Source organism: Lathyrus oleraceus, chromosome 4, assembly GCF_024323335.1.
Source record: "Lathyrus oleraceus cultivar Zhongwan6 chromosome 4, CAAS_Psat_ZW6_1.0, whole genome shotgun sequence".
In the NCBI taxonomy this organism is placed as follows: domain Eukaryota; kingdom Viridiplantae; phylum Streptophyta; class Magnoliopsida; order Fabales; family Fabaceae; genus Lathyrus; species Lathyrus oleraceus.
In genome coordinates, this window is record NC_066582.1 from 494,357,589 (window position 1) to 494,375,920 (window position 18,332).

Below are 18,332 nucleotides of genomic sequence, written 5' to 3' on the forward strand. Positions count from 1 at the left end.
GTAACTCCTATTATTGATTGTAACACACAAGAGAGAGTGTAGTTACATATTTGAATAAAAACTTCCATTCATCTTTCCCTTTTCTCAAAAACCCAAATTCTCTTTCTTTCCCAATTCATCTTTTCTTTCTTCTTTCATTATCAATTGTGCAATGAAATTCTCCATAAATTTTAGTGAATTTCCAATATTTGGTATCTAGAGCACCGACTAGGCGATTCCTAGGGAGCAAAACACGATGACAATGAATCATCCGAATGAACATTTTCTGACGTGTCTCCTAATCATGAAGGGTCAAAATTACAAGAATTGGTGTAAGCAGATGAAATTTGTTTTCTGTTGTCAAGATCTTTGAGATCTTGTGAAAGAGGGAGTGACACTATTGTCAAGATCTCTGAGATCTTGTGAAGGAGGGAGTGACGCCGCTTCCAGAAAATGCGACAGATGAAGAAAGACTGCACACAAAGAATTGAAGAAGAAAAATTATAAAACTCTCCTTATATTTCATCAATGCGTTGATCCAGATAATTTCGAAAAGGTCAGCGTAGAATCATCAAAAGAAGCATGAGAAATCTTGACGATTCTATTCATCTTGGTAAGAATCCGACTTTTTATAATAGGTCCAAACACATTGACGTGAGATACCATTAATACATGATGTTTTAGATGCTAAGTTGTTGGAGTTAGTTAAAGTTCATACAGATGATAATAGTTCTAATATGATGACTAAAGCATTACCAAGAGGAAAATTTGAAGCTTGTTGTGATATCGTCGGTTCGACGATTTCCTCCACATAGTTGCGAGGGGGAGGTTTATAGGGGTTTGACTCCTTTCCTATGTGGAGAAATGCCTAAATATGATTAGTTCATTTGTCTCACTTATTTAAGCGGAGAGAATCAATTTAGGATTGAAAGAGATAGAGAGAAAATAAGGATTCAAAAGAGAGAAAAGAGGAGAGAAACTCATTCTCATTTTTCTACAACCAGTCTCACTAAATCGATGATTTTCGATTCGTTAACCGTTAGAGGACAAGTTCGTAACACATGTATATAATTTTAGACCATTCAGAATTTTAAAACAACGTCTGAGGTGATAGTTATCTTCTTCGCACTTAAGCTGCATATTTGAGAAATTTTTCTGCTTTTTGATTCTTATTTGTAAGCTAGTTGCTTTGTGGTTTGCGGTTGTTAGCACTAGTTTATGAATCAATTTAAGACTCTCTTGCACCCTTAATTGATTATAGTGGAGTTATTTCTTTGGTTTGAATGACTCGTGATTTTAAGTTTTTACTGTCATATTGAGGGATTTTCCACGTTAAAAATATCAGTGTTCTTTTGTGTTTTTATTTGTTCGATTTGTCGTCTTATATTTGTTGTTGATCCTCAAGATTCCAACAAATCTGAGAAATTTTATATCCGCTGCGTATTGGTCTGTTATTGTATCTTAATTTCCCATCAAAAAATCAGGTTGAAACATTATGCAACTTCCTTGTTGGCAGGAAGCTCTTCAAGCACCGACGTAATCTTGCACCTTGTGCAATCTTGATTCTATCAACACATCTTTCACTTGAACTTTTCACAAGTCAAATTTTTTTTCCATCTATTTTCTCTAGCCTAAACTACACGGTAGAATTTATGACTGTAGTTCAACAACTATTTCACAACACTACCTTTCTTTTATGATGTGGAAGATTAGACAAAATTGCAACCATAAATCATACTAATAACACTTATATCCGGATCGAATCAAAAGCTCTAATACCAGTTGTTGGTGAGTCCTAGAGAGTCAGAAGCCCCAATGAGACTAATGCTCCAGGACCATAAGAGAGGGAGACATCACATCTCATTCCAAAATCTTAAGTTGTTAGGTAAATGTGTATTCTCTCTTATAAATCCAATATTCCACCAATTCATAGATAATGTGGAACTTTAATCACTTACACTTGCACCAAACTGTGTGTATGACCTTCTCTTAATGATTTTTTTAAAATCATGTTATTCTTTAGAAGAATATATATATATATATATATATATATATATATATATATATATATATATATATATATATATATATATATATATATATATATATATATATATATATATAGGTTAAAGGTAGTGCACTGTCTGTGTAAAGAAGTATTACATTGATATTCAATCAAAATATTTATATTATCAAATCTTAATAGTATTTTAAAAATAAAAGTGTGACGGGATACACGAGTCTCATTAATTGACAATGTAAAAATATTTTACATTTTTAGTGCATATTCTTTTTTTTTTCATATATATATATATATATATATATATATATATATATATATATATATATATATATATATATATATATATATATATATATATATATATATATATATATATATATAAAATACTGTGCGTAGATATGGCTGTTTGAGATAAACAATCTATTTAATTTATAAACTATAACTCTCTTTTCAAAATCCACTTGCAAAAGATTGTATGGATATTTATAAATGATGGATTTTATAGCATTTTAAGACAGCACTGAGTATAAGTCTCTTTTCATAGAAAGATTGCACCACTATCGATGTGAAAGCTTTAGAAAGTTATGTATTGGAGCAATAAGCTATAATCTATGTGTGTTTATATATGTCCATATGTGTTTTAATTTTTTCAAATGGTTGTTTGAATAGAATGGTTAGTTTCTCATGTGATAAGTGTGTATGTTTAAATGTGTGTATTTTTTTTTTTTTAATTTACCAATATTTTTTCAGTGATGGAGCAACTTATTTCCCCTTCTCCACAAATACAACAGTAGCAGTTGATGCTGCTCTCCCTTCCATTCCCACTGGTAGAAAGAGTAGGAAATTTAATGCTAGTGGTACTAAGAAAATTTCTCCTGTTTGAACTGACTAACATTTTTAGTTCCAACAAGCTAAAGGTTCAATGATTAAGCATGTAGGAAGGTCATTACTAGACTTATTATCCTTGATGAAGAATCCTTTAGAGTGAGGGTGATGGTTTTAAGCAACTATATAAACAATTCCAATCACAAATGACTATCCCTTTAGGGAGGATTATTGCTAGATATTGTTTTCACCTGTATCTAGCTGAAAAGTTACGAATTAAAACCCTTATTAATTTTGATTGTGTTAGGGTTGCATTAATCATAGACAGTTGAACTTCAATTCAAAACCTTAGTTATATGGCAACTACTATACACTTCATTTACAACATATGGAATTATAAAACAAACTATTAGCTTCACTTTAGTTCCAAATCACAAAGGTGAGACCATTGGTAAGAAAGTCAAGGAGTTTTTGAAGGAATTTGGGCTTAGGAAAGTGTCAACAATGACCATTGACAATGCAACATGTAATGATGCAATTGTGTCTTATTTGGAACAAAAATTAAGAACAATAATGCTTTAATGGGTGAATGTGTTTTTTTTCATATGAGGTGTGTTGCCAATATTTTAAACTTGGTAGTGAGAGATGGGCAAAGAAATCATGAATTGGTTATTCAAAGTGTTCGCGATGCTATTAGGTTTGTAAGGTCTTCACCACAAAGATATTTAAAGTTTAAGGAATGTATAGAAATTGCAGGTATAACATATAAAAAAAACTTTGTCTTGATGTTGTTACAAGGAGGAATTTCACTTACTTGATGTTGGATGGTGTTGAAAAGTTTCAAGCAACATTGTAAAAGTTAGAGGAAAATGATCATGGATACATGGTTTTTTTTGGCTTTTGTGGTCCACCTTGTTTTGTTGATAGGGAACATTTAGGGCTTTTTTGATTTTCTTAAAAAATTCTATGAAACAACCAAACTGTTTTCATCTTCACAAGAAGTGTCATTGCATTCATCCTTTCATAACTTGTCTTCTATTTTGTGTGAGCTTCAAAAAGCGTCTTTGAACATGAATATTTTTGTGCCTCAAATGATTTTAAATATGAAGTATAAATATGATAAATATTGGGGGAATGTGGAAAAATTGAATCATTTTCTTTACAATGGAGTGATATTTGACCTTAGGTTTAAGTTTGACTATATTGAGTAGTCTTTTAATGACATGTATGAGGTTGGTACTGAATTTGCTAAGAAAAGAGTTGAGCATGTAAGAACCAGTCTCTTTAAACTGTACAATTAGATTTAATATGATCATTATAAGGATATCGGGGTTGGTCTCATAAATGCACCATTGGGGAGCACTTCCCTTGGAGAAACATCTTCCTAACCTAAAAATCCATCACTTTTTACCAGAGCTGATGCTTTTTAAAAAACACTTGAAGGAGAAAGACACAATGGAAAATCAAAATGATCTAGAGAAATACTTAGATGACACTTGTTGTGGGGAGGTAATTTTTTTTAACATTCTTAACTAGTAGAAGGAGAATTGCACATATTATCCTATATTAGCAACAATGATTCGAGATGTGTTGGTAACGCCTATTTTCTGTGTAGCTTCAGAGAGTGCTTTTATCACAGGGGAGGATTTTAAACATGTATAGAAGCTCTTTGAGTCCAAAAATGACTGAGACACTTATTTGTTCTCAAAATTGGTTGAAGCCTTCTAATAACGACCAAACGACCATATGTCCATCTGACACCTTGTCACATCCGAACAACCCCTCACTGGTTGACACCGGTGTCGACTCTGGGTTCGAGGGCATGGGTGTAGAGACGCTAGCGACTTGTAGGTGACACTTGAGCACGACGCATCAGAGCAATTAAGCTATTTGTGACGTTAATGAGGCAGAGTCGTTGCTAAAATATACAACTCTTCATGAAGTGGTGCATTGTATTATTATAGGTGAACCAATGCAAACATATGCTGATAAGGTCTTCATTCATCAAGAGTTACAAACCTATGAAAATGATGAAAAGGTCTTCTTTCATCAAGAGTTACAAACCTATGAAACAACACATGCATGACCTATAAATACTCGATTATGAATTCGAAAAACATTCACTTAAAAATTGTACATCCTCAATTCGAAAATCATTCACTAAAAAATTGTACATCCTCTTCAATATTCCAGACACACTTCCTTGCATTCGAGTTCTTCACCAGTCTTGTGCAGACTCAATTAAGAGGCCGAATTATCCCGAGTATTCTTGCTTTCCAACTCTAAGACAACAAAGAGAGTTCTTGAAATATTTTTAGGAAAGTGACTTCATTCACGATTCAGACTTTGATCTGTTTAATCTTACCGAAATATCTAACAGTTTTAAAAGTATTTACACAATGGCTTCCGACGCTGCAGTTTCAAGTATCAAAGTTATGAACCAGAATCTTATCAAGTTGGATCGCTTTGAGGGAACCAACTACACCAGATGGCAAGATAAGATGGCGTTCCTACTGACTGCCCTCAAGGTTCACTATGTCTTAGATCCTAACGTAACACCGATTCCTGAACCAACCAAAAATGACTCTGAAGAAGTCAAGAAGGAGCGCAAGAGACGTAAGGAGGATGAACTACTATGTCATGGACATATTCTAAATACACTGTCTGATCCTCTCTACGACCTCTATACCAATCCGTCTGCAACAAAAATATGGAAAGTACTCGAGTTCAAATTCAAGGCCGAAGAGGAAGGTACGAAGAAGTTTTTAATTTCTAAATATTTTGATTTTAAATTTATAGACTCCAATCCCATTCTTTCCCAAGTGCATGAGTTACAAGTCCTCATGAATAAAATAAAAGCGGTGAAAATAGACACCCTTGAGACTTTTCAAGTCGGTGCAATCATTGCAAAATTACCACCTTCGTGGAAAGGCTACAGAAAGAAATTATTGCACAGTTCTGGGGACTTCTCTTTGGAGAAAATCCAGAAATATCTTCGAATTGAGGAGGAATCGAAAGAGAAGGAGAAATCAAAATCTGCGGGTCTTTCTAAAGCTAATGCTGTGACCACCAAAGGAAATAAGAAACATGATGGCATGAAGAGTCATCTTGGACCAAAAAAGGAACATAATAAGTTTAAGAATTCCGGCAGTCAGAAGGGTCCAAAAAGAGGATGTTTTGTTTGTGGAAAACCTTGATAATATGCTCGAGATTGCAGGCATAACAAGTCAAAAAACGAGATCAATGCAGTTCATATAAATGATGATATAATTGTTACAATGAGCGGAATTATGGCAATCAAAGGCAAAGTTCAAGGTTGGTGGTATGACACATGTGCTACGGTGCATGTCTCTTATGACAAGGATGCATTCAAAACCTATTCTAAGACAAATGATGGACAAGAAGTACATATGGGAAATGAAGTACGATCTAAATTTTTTGGAACCAGATCGGTCGAACTCAACTTCACTTCCGGAAAGAAAGTCACTCTTGTCAATGTGCTTCATGTCCCCGACATTAATAGGAATATTGTTAGTGGGTATTTATTGAAAAAACTGGGTATTAAATTTGTTTATGAATCGGGCAAACTTATATTGATCCGTAATGGTGTATTTGTTGGAAAAGGATATTCCGTTGAGGGAATGCTCAAACTATGTACTACCAACAATATTATTAATGAAATTTCTAATTCCGCTTACATGATTGAATCTGTTTCTTTATGGCACAATAAATTAGCATATTTTGGTATTAGTTCTATGAAGAGACTAATTAAACCTGGATTGATTTCACAAAATGTGAATTATGTGTTAAATCAAAGATGATTAAGAAACCTTTCAAAAGTGTTTAAAGAAATACAAATCTACTTGATCTTGTACATTCAAATTTGTGCGAATTTAATGACATGTTAACCCGTTGGGAAAATATATATTTTATTACATTCATCGACGATTCTTCGAGATACACACATGTATATCTTTTAAAGCATAAAAATGATGCTTTCAATGCCTTTAAGATTTATAAAGCAGAAGTGGAAAATCAATTAAGTAGAAGTATAAAAGTCCTTAGGAGTGATAGGGGCGGTGAATACTTTTCTACTGAATTTAATGCATTTTGTGAAGAACACGACATGATACATGAATGTTCGACGCCTCGCACACCGCAACAAAATGGCATGGTCGAAAGAAAGAATCGAACATATCAAGAGATGATGAATACCATGTTGATGCATTCTGAATTATCTCTCAATTTGTGGGGTGAGGCCTTACTATCCGCTTGCCACATAGTTAATAGAATTCCTTTAAAGAAAACCAGTATTTCTCCACATGAGGCATGGAAATGCAAAACACCAAATATCGGATACTTTAAAGTGTGAGGGTGTGTGGCTTACTACAAAAACATGGATCCTAAAAGAACCAAGTTGGGTCCTCGAGGGATAAGATGTACCTTTGTAAGATATGCACAAAACAATAAAGCATATAGACTCTTAAATTTAGAGTCTAATGTAATTGTAGAATTCAAGGATGTAGAATTCTTTGAAAATATTATCACCAAGGATAAAGAATCAGAATCGGCCGCAAATAAAGAATCTTGTGAAAAAGATTCTTCTCGGATTATAGAAATACAAACTAAAGGCACTTCTAGAATCATTGAATCACAACCCAAGCCTAGGATAAGCAAGAGAGTATGGAAAACAAAGAATCTAAGACCATACGAAATTGATCCTCAATTTATTTCCTTTTATCTAGTTGAGGAAATTGTAAGAATTTCGTTCAAAGTATTCCGATCATTCTTCAATTAGAGGATGATCCTAAAACTTACAAGGAAGCAATAACTTCAAGGGACTCCTCTTTTTGGAAGGATACTATCCAATATGAAATGGATTCAATTGTGTCAAACCACACTTGGGAACTTGTTGAGTTACCAAAGGGATCAAGGCCCATTGGATACAAGTGTATGTTTAAAAGGAAATAGTATAGTGATGGTACCTTATACACTTATAAGGCCAGATTAGTGGCAAAAGGATTTAGACAAAAGAAAGGTATATATTACTTTGACACATATTCACCAGTAGCAAGGACAACCATAATTAGATTGTTGTTTTCCTTAGCCTATTTGAATGACCTTATAGTTCATATGGATGTTAAAACAACATTCATAAATGGAGATATCGATGAGGAAATTTACATGGAACAACCATAAGGCTACGTGCTTCCTGAAAATGAACTAGAGGTGTGTAAGCTTGTTAAATCCTTATATGGCTTAAAACAAGCACCAAGATAATGACATCAAAAATTTGATTCTGTGATACTCTCAAATGGATTTATTTCTAATTCTTGTGACAAGTGTTTATACACAAAGGAGTGCATAAATACTTTAATATTTCTTTGTCTCTATGTTGATGACATGCTAATAATTAGCAAAGATTTGAATGGAATTTTAGAGACAAAGACGTTTCTAACTTCCACTTTCAAGATGAAAGATCTTGAACTTGTTGACACAATTTTAGGGATCAAACTTAAGCAAAATAGTGGGGGTTATGAACTTAGTCAAACACACTATATTGATAAAATGCTTTTTAAATTCAAACGCCTAAAATTGAAGGAAGTAACCACTCCATTTGATCATGTCGTCAAACTTCAAAAGAACAATGGAAGAGCAGTGACTCAATTAGAATACGCAAGTGCAATAAGGTGTCTTATGTACTTAATGCAATGTATCAGACCCGATATATCATTTGCAGTTAGTAAAATTAGTAGATTTACTAGTAATCCAAGTAAAGAACGTTGGAAGGCAATCACGAGGATTTTTGGCTATCTATTGAAAACCAAAGATCTTGGCCTTCATTATGGTAGGTTCCCTGCCATACTATAAGGATATATCGATACAAGTTGGATATCTAATGTTGGAGATCGTAAATTGACAACTAGGTGAATATTTACACTAGCTGGAGGAGAAATTTCTTGGAAGAGCAAGAAACAAACATGCATTACTCTTTCGACCATGGAATCAGAGTTCGTGGCTCTCGCTTCCGCTGGTCAAGAAGAAGAATGGTTGAAGGATCTTATGTTGGAAGTTCCATTGGCTAAAGACAATGTTTCAAAGGTGATGATACACTGTGATATCCAAGCCACTTTAGCAAGAGCATTCGACGAAGTGTATAATGAAAAGTCTAAGCATATAGGACTTAGACATTCGTTCGTGTGAAAATTTGTTAAGGATGGAATCATTTCACTCACCTATATACGAACAAGCTATAGTTTGACCGATCCATTTATTAATCCACTAGCCAGAGACTTAGTAAAAACAACCTCGAGAGGCATGAGGTTGAAACTTCTTGAATCAGAGTTCCAACAACGAGGACAACCCAATCTTATGTTAACAAAATATTAAATTCAAGATTCAATGGGTAATAGCAAGTCGTTCATATTGATGTAAGTCATACATTGAGTAATAATGTTGACTATTTTAAATGGAGAGTTGCGGCTTTCAAAACCTCTTAATGAAGTTCATAACCGAGGAAAAATATCTCATGGAAAAGGATACAACATGAACTTCACATATGTGAATTTCAAGATGGTGTCGTCTCAAAGTGAGAGTTGGAGTTTCTCTCATGAAAAATTTATGAAACCGGATAACATATGACCATATATAAGTAATAAGGGCGATATGTAGAGGAAGAACCTTTAAAGAGTATGTGTAAGGTAACACCGGTCTAATCATATCGATTAATGGTTTAAAAGCATTGCTACCTAATATTCCGATTAAACTCCGCGTCATCCTCAGTAAGATTAAGTTTTAAATCGAAATATACCTAACTGTATTAAGACTCTTTATATCTCATTTTCTGGAATTAATTTTGTCATTATTAGAACAAGTGAGAGATTGTTGGAAATAATGAACAATAATTGCCATGGGCGTGTTCCAATATGACAAAAATGGGCAATTAAGTTAATGACAATAAATGCATTGCAAATAGTCTCACATAGAAAGTGGAGCTAACTTTAAAAGCATTTATAAAGAACTTGAAACATTAAACTCACCAAAGGAGGCAAAAAGTATAAGGCGCCACATGGACATATGTTATGGTCCCAAACACTATGCCACTTGTCACATCCAAACAAGCGACACCGGCTCCGACTCCAGAACCGGGTCCGAGGGCGTGGGCGTGGACGTAGAGGCGCTAGTGGCAGCTTGTAGGCGACACTTGCGCACTTAGGCACGACGTATCAGAGCAATCTGGTTATTCACGACGTTAATGAGGCGGCGCACCGACGACTGACCTTCGACCGACATGCAGCAAATTAATTTTAATCATTGCTCCAGCTTCGACCGACATGCAGCGAATTAATTTTAATCATTGCTCCAGGGTTTTGGTCTTTGCTTACAGTTTGAATTTCGAATTCAAAATATACACTTCATGAAGTGGTGCATTGTATTATTATAGGTGAACCATTGCAAATATATGCTGAAAATGTGTTGTTTCATCAAGAGTTGCAAACTTATGAAACAACACATGCATGACTTATAAATAGATGATTATGAATTCGAAAATCATTCACTCAAAAATTATACACCCTCTTCAATATTCCATACACACTTCCTTGCATTCGAGTTCTTCACCAGTCTTGTGCAGACTCGATTAAGAGGCTGAATTATCCTGTGTATTCTTTCTTTCCAACTCTAAGACAACAAAAATGTGCTTGAAATACTTTTAAAGAAAGTGACTTCATTCACGATTCAGACCTGAATCCATTTAATCTTACCGAAATATCTAAGAGATCGTGTTCTTATTTGTTTGCTACAACATATACTATTGGATAACTTACCATGAATGCTTGAATGGTCTATTTACAATTTGATGAAAGTTGAACTATTTTAAAATTTGATGTGAATGACTTATTAAGTTCATGTAAATGATTCTTTGTAGGCTTAATTTTATTTGTCAGATAGAAAAGTGTTAAATTGGACCATTTGTTATATTTAAAGATTCAAAGATTTTATTTAATAGTGTTTTATTTAAAAAATTATAATGTAGCTAAATTTTTTATGACAAAATAAAAGATCATTTAACCTAACATACGAGTCTATATAATCGATTAACCGATTAAACTAAATCCGATTAAACCAATTAAAAATTCAATCGAAATCATCCATTCATGATTTCGGTCGGTTCGACATATTAGACCCAAGCCTAATCCAAACCGACCGAGTGTCCAACCCTACCTATATTTTATATTGTGTTGGAAGATATTTGTGCCGTTCAATAGATTGTTTTCTATATCTTTTAATTAAAGTATGACTTTTCATAAGAATATTGCACAGTTGTAATTTAGCCACGCGGTTTCATGAAAAGAGAAGTCAAATGGGTTTCTTTTTATATCATAGAATAATGAAAAGTACTACTAGTATTATATTATACAGTGCATAATTTTTCCGATCTCAAATATTATACATAAATTTATGATATAGTTTAATCATCACCACACAAGGAAGAGAAAAAACTCCAAAATTTAGATATGGAGAAGAGTCACTTTGTGTTGATTCATGGAGTAAGTTATGGTGCATGGTGTTGGTATAAGGTTGCAACTATGCTTAAATCAGATGGTCATAATGTTACAACGGTTGAATTAGCTGCTTCTGGTATCAATCCAATACAGGTTCAAGATATTCATTCAATTTCAACATATTATGAACCTTTGATGACATTCATGGAGTCTCTTCCTTCAAATGAAAAAGTGATTCTCGTTGGTCACAGTTTTGGTGGAATCTCCATATCTCTGGCTATGGAGAGGTTTCCTCACAAAATCTCTGTTGCAGTTTTTGTTACTGCTTTTGTTCTAAGTCAAAATCTCACTCACCCCGATATTATTCAAGAGGTAATTTATTTCTCTTATATCATATTTTCTTATTCTTCTCTTTTATTATATATTGTTTGTTGAGATTCAATCCATCTTCTTTGTTCTGATTGATTCGGGGGATTGTTTGATAAGTACATGTCATGTTGGTGTTTTAGTTTCTCCTTCTAGTTTTGTGTAATACTCTTCTAGATATGTAGTAGTCTTATATAAGGTTAAAACTTAAAATGTATTATATTAGTTATTTTCGTTTATTTGTATCGAATTTAATAATTAATTTTTGAATTTTTTCTCGTTAATTAGATGAAAATAACTAACATGATACATTTTAAATAATTGATAGATTAATATAAATTTTTTAAAAGTTAATATACCAAAATAAATTTCAAAATTAAGTTATGGGATAAAAATGATATTAAGTCTAAAAAAAAATATAAGAGTTGAACAAACAACATAAAAGAATCATTGTAATCGGAAATATTGTTGAGTCAATAGAACATCAATTCTTGAGTCAATAGAACATCAACAAAAACTACATAAAAGCAAAGAATCCAAAACACCAAATACTAGACAAAAAAAAAAGGTAAGGCCCAAACTAATACAAAAGTTGTTAGTCCAAAAAAATAGAGAACCACAAACATGATTCTCTGTCAAAGAAAATTTTATCCCATACTCTACATTTATTTCCATATCACTATATTATATTTTTTTTTGACTAAAATAGCCTCATATAAATAATTTATTAAAAATTAAAAAATGTTAAAAAATTGACTATAAGATTTCTTTTACAAAGTCTTGCGATACACAAAATAAAAGTTAAAAATATTAAAAAATTGACTATAAAAACTCTTTTCTAAAATCTCTCGGTACACAAAATAAAAGTAAAAAAATGTTAAAAAATTAACTATCAAAACTCTTTTGAAAAGTCTTTCGAAATATAAAATAAAAGTTAACGTTAAAACTAACTACCAAAATTCTTTTATAAAGTCTTTCGATATACACAATAAAAATTAAAAAATATTAAAAAATTAACTACCGGAATTATTTTACAAAGTCTTTCGGAACATAAAATAAAAGTTAAATTATTATTATTTTTAAAATGGTAAATTAGTTAAAAATATAGAAGAGCAAAATTGATATTTTTTTTATAAAATATAGAGTATTAGATAAAATTTCTACTATCAAAATTAAGCACAAGCACAAGTATAGTAATGCTAGAGAGACCACTTGCTAAAACAAAGAGGTCATTTGGCCACTGAGAACACTTATATATGCATTACTACAAGATTGAGTTCTGCTCCCAATCCATAAAAGAGACAAATATGTTCAAAAAAAATGAGAATGAACCCACTTTTAAGAAAGACAAACAATAGTAGTCACCACCTAACCCCTAAAAACCATCGAACAAATCTAAAACCAACTAAGGAATAGGAACATGCCTACACATCCACCTAAAACCCTTACCAAATAGTACACGCAAAGAATGGTCCACCAACCCAACTTGTGCCAAATACAAAGCGCAACTATCATGCTAGTAACAACAAAAATTCTACTTGTGGGAAGATTTTGTGTTGCGAGATCCTATCCTACAACATCTTCATCTTCTTGGAGAAAGAAACAACTTTGAATGGTGCCTAAGTCCTCCGACCCATTGATATAACTCACTAAGAATCAGGGACGGAGTCAGAAATTTTGATCTGTGTAGCAAAATATTAATATATAAATTTATTTTCATTTATTTTTAAAACATAAATATATTTCATAATTATCTTTTAATAAAATTTATCTTTAAAAAAAATATTTAATAATTTTCTAAATTTTATTATCAATATATATATATATATATATATATATATATATATATATATATATATATATATATATATATATAAGTAAATAATAATGATATGAAATTCTATAAATCAATTATTTTTAAAGGTTTAGGGAAATTTCATTTTGAAATTATAAAAAAAAAATAATTCAACTATATTTTAGTCTGACGTATTTTGATTTGATTATAGAAATTAAAAATTAAAAGATATATATATATATATATATATATATATATATATATATATATATATATATATATATATATATATATATATATATATATATATATATATATATATATATATATATATATATATATATATATATATATATATAATGGTATTAGAGTATTTTTTTGAAAAATATAGTGGGGGCACATGCCCCCATAACACTACACTTGCCTCCTTCCCTGCTAAGAATCCACATCTTTGATCGAGGTTCAAACCTATGCATCATATTGATCCGGTTTGACGAAACTAGCAAGAGAATCTACCAGACAATCCAGAAGTTCTCCCTACCAGACAAACATGATGTGCCTTCACCTAAAAATCCAAACCCATTTGTTCTCAATCAATGACCCTATATGCCTAACCACCTGAGTTTTGTTTACTCAGAAATGAGAAACAACCTCTCAAAAGACACACTAAACGGGCAAAAATCTTTCCATACATCTTGCGAAAAACAAGTTTCCAAACCATTTCTCACCACCCTACTAATGCTAGTGGCAAACTAATCATCCGACTTAGTGACCTTGGAGTTGAGAAGAGAAACATTCTACCATGGAGAAATCCTCCAAAGGTCGCCTTCTCGACCACCTAGATGGGTCCTAACCACTACGAAACCATACCTAGATAAAATAATATCACCCCATTAGGAAAGGCCTCCAATAAAAAGCTTCCAGCTACACTTACTCAGAAGAAAAAATTAAATTACTCCAAATCACAAACCCCTAGACCAACCAATTTTTTCCCTTACACATATTTGTCCATATAACCCAAGCTATCTTGACCCCTCATATGATACCTATTAGAGAAAGAAGATCATAATAATATTTAAAACCAAGTTGATAAAGACTTCTCTTTCACCAAGGCTGACAAATCTATGACTTCGAAAGTTAGTATATTAGGAAAAAACTTAACTTAAGGTTCCTAAGTAGCGACCTTCCTTATATTCGAACCCATTGATATGCCTAATTACTTAAAAAGAAGATAATGCCTATAGCAATGCAAAAAAATTCTCAGGAAATTAAAAAAAAAAACACCGACATTCATACCAAAAATACAACTCTTGAAAAAAATTCACACTTAAACTTGACACCAACTCAAAGCTTCTAAGAATAAACTTTATTGTCTAATGATTCTCAACTAACGCCTCACCCAAAGAAACTGTATCATTAACGTATTTAAGGTGAGACACTACTAACCCATCATATCCCCTCTTGAAACAAAGAAGTCCCTAATTGACACCACCTTCTTTAGAGTTGCATTTAGCGCATCCCTAGAAGAATAAAAAGAAAAAAATGTAAACAGATCCCCTTGCTTGAGTCCATGTTGAATATTAATATCCTAGGTTAGGTAGCCATAAACCACCATAAAAGGCTCCTTAAAAAAATATAAGTTCTAATTTATGCCCTTCACCTCCTATCAAACCATAATTTCTTCAACATATAATCTAAGAATGATCAATTAACCAAGTCACACGCCTTCTCAAAATCCACTTTGAAGATATGACATTTCCATTTTAAACTTCTAAATAGATTGATGACTTTATTCAGAGGCACAACTCTATCAACCAATTGTCTACCCCTAAGAAAAATTGTTTGCTCATGGGAGATTGACTTTCCTATAACTTGAGCTAATCTAGCTATCAAAATTTAGCTACTAACTTATACATCAACCAAGGAACGAAATAAGCCTAAAATTTCTAACTCCAAAAGGGAATCCATATTCAAGATGAAGAATAAAGAACAACGTCAAACTCTTCGATAAAACCTCATTATCAAAAAAGTGACCAAACATAACATACCCCTCATCCTTAAGTAAGTCCCAAAATCTCTAAAATTTTACACGTTGATTATTCATTGATCTGAAAAAGAAAATATTTGATTATAATATAATCTAAAGAAAAATATGCAAACAATGTATAATTGACCATTTTTGAATTGTAATTAGTGTTAAAAGAGGTGAAACTATATTTCAAAGAGACTTAAGAAATACTATCTTCGTTTTTTATAAGTTGTTTTTGACTTTTTACACGTATTAAAAAAAATAATTATTGTTGCATGAGAAAAATAAATTAAATAATTAAAAGAAGAGATGATAATAAATACTCAAAGATATAATAAAAAAAATAACATTAATAATTTTTTAATATTATAAAAAGATTGTAAAAAGATTTATATGTTCGTATAACTTTTTCTCTCTAAAACGACTTATAAAAAAAACGAAGAGAATATAACCTAAGAAGCTAGCTTCGTTTTTTTTAACCTTTTATGTATTGGCTCTAGTAATGAACTTAGCTTTTAGAACATTAAAATTTTTCTTCCTATTTTAAGTTTTTTTTTTAAAGTAGGATTCTACTTAAAATGTATTTATTTCCTCTATGAAGTTTAGAAAAAGAAGAGAGGGAGAAGAGAATTGGTCAATGGACACAAAAAGATTCTTCTTTGATGGCCACAATAGCCCTCCAACAGCTTTATTATTTGGACCTAAATTTATGGAATCCAAAATGCATCAATTATCACCACCTGAGGTAAATACAATTTCAATTGAATTTTGGTCGTTTGAAAAATATTATCATCCATTATATTTTACAAAACATAGTTAAAAAATTCAACTAACATGTAGGATTTGACGCTTGCATTATCGTTGGTAAGACCCTTTCCTCTCTTCAACGATGAAGAATTATTTCTAAAAGAGACAAAAGTTAGCATGGACAAAAATGGAAAGGTACCTAAAATCTTCATTATTTGTAAAGAAGACAATTTGATAATAGAGGATTCACAAAGATGGATAATTGAGAAAAGTGGTCCTTTTGTTGAGGTGAATGAGATAAATGATTCTGATCATATGGTCATGTTTTCCAAACCAAAAGAACTTAGCTCTCTCTTACAACAAATTGCAGACAAATATTAATTTTTATATGTAAAATCTAATTAAATATGATTGTAAACAGATTTGAAATTCTACTTTAAAATATGTAAGATTTGATTGAATATTATTGTATACACTTATTTTTTATTGTTTTTGTGTTATGTGTAGTTTAAAATTGATGTTTATTAAAAAAATAGTAAAAGAAAACTAGGCAATTACTACTATGGTTAACAAATAAGAGTTGTTTAATAAACAAAGTAAACGTTAAGTAGACTAGTGACACATATACAATTGCCACTAGATTTCCACTCGTCTGTCCACTTTTTATAGGTTGGAAATTTTGACTTTTAACGAGAATTATATAATTGCAATGTTGTTGGCATGTCACATGCCTTTCAAATCACAACCACTAATGAAATTTTGACATGAACTTTCCATAGTCATAAAATCTATACTTTAAACATTTTCAAAAACTTCAATATATGATGTGTTTTTCATTAAATTGTATGTATATCCCTAAGCAATACTTTTCCCATATCATGAACGGTTTCTCTACCACGGTAAAAAAAAATAAATCACAATTGTTCATATTATTTAGAAATACATCTTTGATCGCATTATTTCTAACACAATATTAATGTAAATTGGCGAGTCGTCCTTATTTTGCCAACATTTTATTTGAAGACAAATCTTCATATCAACAATAAGATGAGTCAAGAGATACATCTCCGTAAAAACCTTTAATTCAAAATTTAGTAGTTTTTTCGGAGATGTATCTCTGGACACGTTTGTTTCATATACTCACACCAGATCCTTCCCTCTTCCTCCTTCATTTTCTGCAATCACTAAAAAAACTTCATTTGAGTTTTTTTGCTGCAAAGTCATTTACAAATCCCATTTGAGCAAGTTTCATCAAGATTCTTCATGTTCACTCACTCCATTCTACTTCATTTGCTGCAAAGTCACTCACTGCATTCAAGTTTCTCATCTACAACTCTAATTTGATAATTTTTTCATTTCATATTTTTTTAAAGATTTGAATGATGTTTTAGGTATCATAGGTTATTTAAGATGCATTAGATAGTAGTACACTCATAATATGTAATTGGTATAGACATGCATTCCTATTTGGTTGGAGTTTAGGGTACCATTGGGGTTTCTTCCATTGCTTAAAATCGCGAGTTCATCCGGAGATGCATCTCCAAATTTTTGTTGGACTGTTTCAGAGATGTATCTCCAGAATTGGCCTGACTGCATTTTGGTTGCAATTTGATATGTTTTTGTTTTAGTTTATTATAGATGCAATAGCTGAAAACAACCAGGACATAATTTGGCTCAATTGTGTGTCCCAACATGCGTTGTACGGCGTGAGAGGGCCATGCGCAGGGCCACGAGGCCATCATTCGATGATGCCTCATTTGATGGTTCACAAGGTCGAGGTTCACAACCACTTGGTTCTACTTCCCAGAGTCATTTATCTCAGGCATCTACTTCATGGGAAGTCCCCAAAGCCCAAAAGGAACCCACTGCTAATGCCCATGTGATAGTTATCCAGGAGACCCATTTGACACCTCCTTACTTTATCTCTTTGGAGACCATGCTTCTAGGCATGTCTGGGAAAGAGAGGTATATTATTTAATTTTGCATTACATCTATTTTTAACTAATTAATTCACGACTGGTGGTGATATTTTTTTTCTCAAGATTGTCCATGTTTAAAATCCGT

General features: G+C 32.0%; 2 protein-coding genes across 2 annotated transcripts; both read left to right on the plus strand.

The window, feature by feature from the left end:
* Positions 1-5,226: 5,226 nt before the first annotated feature.
* LOC127138188 (uncharacterized) lies at positions 5,227-6,024 on the plus strand. The gene is made up of 2 exons (XM_051064580.1): positions 5,227-5,578; positions 5,627-6,024. Exons 1-2 carry the CDS (start codon positions 5,227-5,229, stop codon positions 6,022-6,024), a joined length of 750 nt encoding a protein of 249 aa, XP_050920537.1.
* A 5,224-nt stretch (positions 6,025-11,248) lies between these two features.
* On the plus strand, positions 11,249-16,734 carry LOC127076684 (methyl jasmonate esterase 1). The gene is made up of 3 exons (XM_051018399.1): positions 11,249-11,703; positions 16,123-16,266; positions 16,362-16,734. Exons 1-3 carry the CDS (start codon positions 11,344-11,346, stop codon positions 16,647-16,649), a joined length of 792 nt encoding a protein of 263 aa, XP_050874356.1. The 5' UTR covers positions 11,249-11,343; the 3' UTR covers positions 16,650-16,734.
* The last annotated feature ends 1,598 nt before the right edge of the window (positions 16,735-18,332 follow it).

Bases quoted from the DNA above. Each gene is read 5' to 3' on its own strand.
- LOC127138188 (XM_051064580.1), top strand. From the start codon at position 5,227: ATGGCTTCCGACGCTGCAGTTTCAAGTATCAAAGTTATGAACCAGAAT. The intron at 5,579-5,626 runs GTACGAAGAAGT...TTAAATTTATAG, and splicing joins ATTCAAGGCCGAAGAGGAAG to ACTCCAATCCCATTCTTTCC.
- LOC127076684 (XM_051018399.1), top strand. From the start codon at position 11,344: ATGGAGAAGAGTCACTTTGTGTTGATTCATGGAGTAAGTTATGGTGCA. The intron at 11,704-16,122 runs GTAATTTATTTC...TCCTCTATGAAG, and splicing joins ACCCCGATATTATTCAAGAG to TTTAGAAAAAGAAGAGAGGG. The intron at 16,267-16,361 runs GTAAATACAATT...ACTAACATGTAG, and splicing joins ATCAATTATCACCACCTGAG to GATTTGACGCTTGCATTATC.